Here is a 5,625-nt window from a genome sequence, read left to right as displayed (position 1 = left end):
TCTCTCTCCGTCCCTCTCCATCTCTCTCCGTCCCTCTCCATCTCTCTTCTCTCCGTCCCCCTCTCTCCGTCTCTCTCCTCATCTCCCCATCTCTCTCTGCCTCCTCTCAACTGATATCTGAGATGTGGGCTTCATCTTAAGAGGAAAGGTTGGACTGATTGGACCTCATTCTGTTGGAATGGAGGGGTGATCGTATTACAACATATAAGATTTTGAGGTCACTAGACAGGATGGATGCTGAAAGGTTATTTCTGTTTGTGGAAGACTGGAACTATGGGACAGAGCACAAAAATAAGTGATCTCTCATTTAAGACAGGAGTCATACAGCACAGAAACAGACCCTTCGATCCAACCAGTCTGTGCCGAACATAATCCCAAACTAAACTTGTCCCACCTGCCTGCTCCTGGCCCATGTCTCTCCAAACCTTTCCCTATTCGTGTACTTATCCAAATGTCTTTTAAATATTGTAACTGTACCCACATCCACCACTTCCTCTGGAAGTTCATTCCACACGTGAACCACCCTCTGCATTTAAAAAAAAAATGCCCCTCGTGTCTTTTTAAATCTCTGTCCTCTCACCTTAAAAATATGTCCCCTCGTTTTGAAATTCCAAAAGACACCTGCCATTCACCTTATCTATACCCCTAATGATTTTATAAACCTCTATAAGGTTGCCTCTCAACCTCCTACGCTCCAGGGAAAGAAGACCCAGCCTTTCCAGCCTCTCTTTGTATCTCAAACATTCCATACCCAGCAATATTGTGGTAAATCTCTTCAGAACCCTCTCCAGTTTAATAACAGCCATCCTCTAGCAGGGCGACCAGAACTGGACACAGTAATCCAGAAGAAGCCTCACCGACATTCTGTACAACCTCAACAAGATGTCCCAACTCCTATACTCAAAGGTCTGAGCAATGTATAACAGATTCTCTTTCTCCTTAATCAACTGGCTAGACGCCGATGATTTCGTCATCCCAGAGAAGACGGGGAATCTCAGGCGTCAAATGATCCGTACCAAGAGCAAAAGGCGTTTTGCTTTCCGAGTCTCCGAGGAAGAACGATTCCAGCAGTTAAGGTGAGGAGATGATGGGGTGGGGGGAGCGCTGGGAGCTGATCACTGGGCTGTAAATGGGATCCCAGGTGCAATAACAAGGGCCTGGAGGCGAGGCTCCAAGGCTGAGAGATTGTGAGCTCGGTGGACAACAGCCTAGAGACCGAAGCATTGATCGCAAAGGAGCGTTAAGCTGTCAGCGGTATCACCAATGGCTGTGAAATGTCAAACCAGAAAACGCCACCTGCCCGGCTGCCCCCTCGTGTGGAGGCAATCCCGCTGATGCTATTTAAAACGTCAGGGTTTTGTAGCGTCCGCTGCTTCCGGTCATTTATATAAATGATTTGGATGTGAGCATAGGAGGTATGGTTAGTAAATTTGCAGATGACACCGAAATTGGTGGTGTAGTGGACAGTGAAGAATGATATCTCGGGATCTTGATCAGATTTAGATAAATGTGAGGCACTGCATTTTGGAAAGGCAAATCAGGGCAGGACTTTATACACTTAATGGTAAGGTCCTGGGGAGTGTTGCCAAACAGAGACCTTGGGGTGTGGGTCAATAGTTCCTTGAAAGTGGAGGCCCATGTCGATAGAACATAAGAACCAAGAACAGGAGTAGGGCCATTCGGCCCTTCAAGCTCGTTCCGCTATTCGGTAAGATCATGGCTGATCTCTTTGTGGCCTCAGTTCCACTTACTCACCCTCTCGCCATAACCCTTAATTCCCTTACTGTTCAAAAAATTATCTATCTTAACTTTAAAAACATTCAAAGAGGCAGCCTCACTGGGCAGGGAATTCCACAGATTCACAACCCTTTGAGTGAAGAAGTTCCTCCTCATTTCAGTCCTAAATCTGTTCCCCCTTATTTTGAGGCTATGCCCCCTAGTTCTTATTTGACCTGCCCAGTGGGAACAACCCCCCTGCTTCTATCTTATCTGTTCCCTTCATAATTTTATATGTTTCTATAAGATCCCCCCTCATTCTTCTAAATTCCAATGAATATAATCCCAGTCCACTCAGTTTCTCCTCATAAGCCAACCCTCTCAACTCCAGAAACAACCTAGTGAACCTTCTCTGCACCCCTCTCCAATGCCAGTCCATCCTTTCTCAGTAAGGAGACCAAAACTGTACACAGTGCTCCAGGCCTCACCAGCTCCCTATACAGCTGCAGCATAACCTCCCTGTTATTAAACTCCATCCCTCTGGCAATGAAGGACAATATTCCATTTGCCTTCTTAATTACCTGTTATAGGATAGTGAAGAAGGCATTTGGTATGCTTGCCTTTATTGGTCAGTGCGTTAAGTATAGGAGTTGGGTGGTCATGTTACAGGACATTGGTTAGGCCACTTTTGGAACACTCTGCCACCTCATTCCATACACACGCCACCCTCTGTGTGAAAAAAATTGCCCCTTAGGTCCCTTCTGAATCTTTCCCCTCTCACCTTAAACCTATGCCCTCCAGTTTTGGGCTCCTCTACCCTGGGGAAAAGACTATTCACCCTATCCATGTCCTTCATGATTTTATAAACCTCTATAAGGTCACCCCTCAGCTCCAGGGAAAATAGCCCCAGTCTATTCAGCTTCTCCCTACAGCTCAAACCCTCCAACCTTGGCAACGTCCTTGTAAATCTTTTCTGAACCCTTTCAAGATTCACAACATCTTTTCTACAGCAGGGAGATTAGAATTGAATGCAAATTCCAAAAGTAGCCAAACCAATGTGCTGTACAGCCACAACATGACATCCCAACTCGTACACAAGATACTGAGGTGTCCTTGTGTCTGACACCCTGACTCTGGTCAATAGTCACAATTAGATTCACAACAACAGGAATTTGTTTATTACTCTGCTATTTGGATTGAACTAATTCTTGGCAACAGTGAGCATGTTTCTCTCTTTTTTTTCTCTCTCTCTCTCTCTCTCATTACTTATTGCAGTTAGAGTTTTTTTTAAAAATAAATAACAGATAATTGATGAGCATTATCTGGAATTGTAAGGGTAACCATGAAACTATCATTGATTGATTGTCGTAAAATACCATCTAATTTTGGGAAAGTAATCTGCCATTCCTTACGTGTTCTGGCCTACCCTGTGTCTCGAAACCCACAACAGTGTGGGTGATTCCTACCTGCTTTCTGAAAGGCCAGGCAAGAAGACATTTTTATTTTTACTCATTCACAAGATGAGGGTGTCACTGGCTAGGCCTAACATTTACTGCCCATCCCTAATTGCCCAGAGGGAATTTAAGAGTCAACCACGTTGCTGTGTATCTGGAGTCACATGTAGGTCAGACCAGGTAAGGATGGCAGTTTCCTTCCTGAAAGGACATGAGTGAACCAATGGATTTTTCCGACAATCAATTCCAGATTTTTTTTTTTATTGAATTCAAATTCCAATATCTGCCGTGGCGGGATTTGAACCCTGGTCCCCACAACATTATCTGGATCCCTGGATTAACAGTCCTGCAATCCACAATAAAGCAGCCCCTGCTTGATTAGCACAAGCATCTACTCCTTCCACCAGCGACGCTCAGTCGCAGCAGTGTGTACCATCTTACAAGATGCACTGCAGAAATTCACCAAAGATTCTCAGACAGCACCTTCCAAATCCACAACCACTTCCATCTAGAAGGACAAGGGCAGCAGATACAGGGGAACACCACTCCCTGCAAGTTCCCCTCCGAGCCACTCACCATCTCGACTTGGAAATCTATTGTCGTTCCTTCACCATTTGAGGTCAAAATCCTGGAATTCCCTCCCTGAGGGCATTGTGGATCAATCCACAGCACATGGACTGCAGTGGTTCAAGAAGGCAGCTCACCCTCACCTTCTCAAGGGGAGACTAGGGACGGGACAATAATCGCTGGACCCAGCCAGCAACACCCACGTCCCACAAAATGAATTTTAAAAAAAGCAAGTTCCCTCACGGGAGAATATTTTTAAAAATTGCTAGCTTCTGCCCTCATGTCTTAGGGAGTCAGGGCTAAAGCACCATGATATTTGACACCCGGCCTGGTCCTGTCAATAACTCGATCCGTTTGTTATTTCCTGTTCTGCAGGGAGATGCTGAAAGACCCCCAGAGGAGGTCCAAGTTAATCTCGAATCCAACCAACTTCAACCACGTGGTGCATGTGGGCCCTCCGCAAGACATGCATAATCTCCGGGATCTGCCCAGGGTCAGTGTCCCTGTCCGGGAAGGGGAGGGAGACTGAGTGAGCGGGAACCAAGGGCAGGTGGTGAGCCGACTTCAAGAATAGCTCCTTCCTAGGGGGAGTAACAAGTCAAAAAAGGAGACAGAATCATCTGCGCAGCCCTCGATAAAATGAGGGTAGGGTGATACAGGATTTCAGCACAACAAATGCGTTTATGTACCAGAGTTTACATCATAAAGTGTTCTTCAGTCAGTCAGTCCAGGGGACCAAATTTGATCGTAAGCCACGCAAAGGGGATATTAGGAAGAGATGTCTGAATGCCTGCTGAGAAGTCAGGTTCAGGAGCCTCTAAAAGGAGGTTAGAGTGAGATGACAAGAGGAAATTCGAGAGCTTAGGGCTCCATTGATGGAGGGATGAAAATCGGGAATGTCAGAGTCTTCAGAATTGGAGCACAGAGACTTTAGTGCAGTGTAGGGGCTGGAAGAGGTTATAGAGGTAGGGAGGGGGTGTAGGGGATGGAAGAGGTTACAGAGATAGGGAGGGGGTGTAGGGGCTGGAGGGGGTGACAGAGATAGGGAGGGGGTGTAGGGCCCGGAGGAGGAGACAGAGATAGGGAGGGGGTGTAGGGGATGGAGGAGGTTACAGATAGGGAGGGGAGTAGGGGATGGAGGAGGTTACAGAGAAAAGGAGGGCGTTACAGAGATAGGGTGGGGTCTCAGGGCTGGATGTGGTTGCAAAGATAGGGAGGGGTGTAGGGGCAGCAGGAGGTTATAGATAGGGAGGGGGTGTAAGGGCTGGAGGAAGTTACAGAGATAGGGAGGGGTGCGGGGGCTGGAGGAGGTTACAGAGATAGGGAGGGGTGCGGGGGCTGGAGGAGGTCAGTAAGATAGGGAAGGATGTAGAGGCTGCAGGAAGTTCGAGATGGTAAGAGCTGAGAGGAGGATGAAACCTTGGAGGAATTTCAATTGAAGGATAAGGATTTAAGATCGATTGTAGCCAGCAGAGGACCTAATGTCAACCTGCAATTGGTGCAAGTTGGGGAGAGTTTAGAATTCTGTGATGTGCCATTGCTGCCATTGGTTGACTGATATGTAAAGCATCATGACAAGGAGCCTAGGTGCAGCCAATTGAGAGAACATAAAAATCTTCACTACCTGATTGGATAATGCCCAACCACAGACAAACAACACTATTTAAAATAAACTAAAAATAACCCAGTGAGAGTCTCTGTGTGTGTGTGTGTGTGCGCGCGCACACGCATGCACGCCCCTATCCGAGTGAGTGAGTGAGTGAGTGAGTGAGTGAGTGAGTGAGTGAGTGAGTGAGTGAGTGAGTGAGTGAGTGAGTGAGTGAGTGAGTGAGTGAGTGAGTGAGTGAGTGAGTGAGTGAGTGAGTGAGTGAGTGAGTGAGTGAGTGAG

At 46.9% G+C, this 5,625-nt stretch overlaps 1 protein-coding gene across 1 annotated transcript; it reads left to right on the top strand.

Annotated features, from left to right (window-relative positions):
* Window positions 1-911: 911 nt before the first annotated feature.
* Window positions 912-4,230, top strand: LOC125482668 (serine/threonine-protein kinase MRCK gamma-like; the record flags this gene model as incomplete). The annotated part of the gene is made up of 2 exons (XM_048594784.1): window positions 912-1,076; window positions 4,113-4,230. Coding segments are annotated over exons 1-2 (279 nt in total), but the record flags the coding sequence as incomplete, so codon positions are not given.
* Window positions 4,231-5,625: the final 1,395 nt, after the last annotated feature.

The sequence above is a fragment of the Rhincodon typus genome, unplaced genomic scaffold (assembly GCF_021869965.1).
Source record: "Rhincodon typus isolate 14 unplaced genomic scaffold, sRhiTyp1.1 hic_rhity00014478, whole genome shotgun sequence".
Classification (NCBI taxonomy): domain Eukaryota; kingdom Metazoa; phylum Chordata; class Chondrichthyes; order Orectolobiformes; family Rhincodontidae; genus Rhincodon; species Rhincodon typus.
The sequence above is the reverse complement of the archived record's forward strand: the minus strand, read 5'-3'. Positions and strand labels throughout refer to the sequence as shown.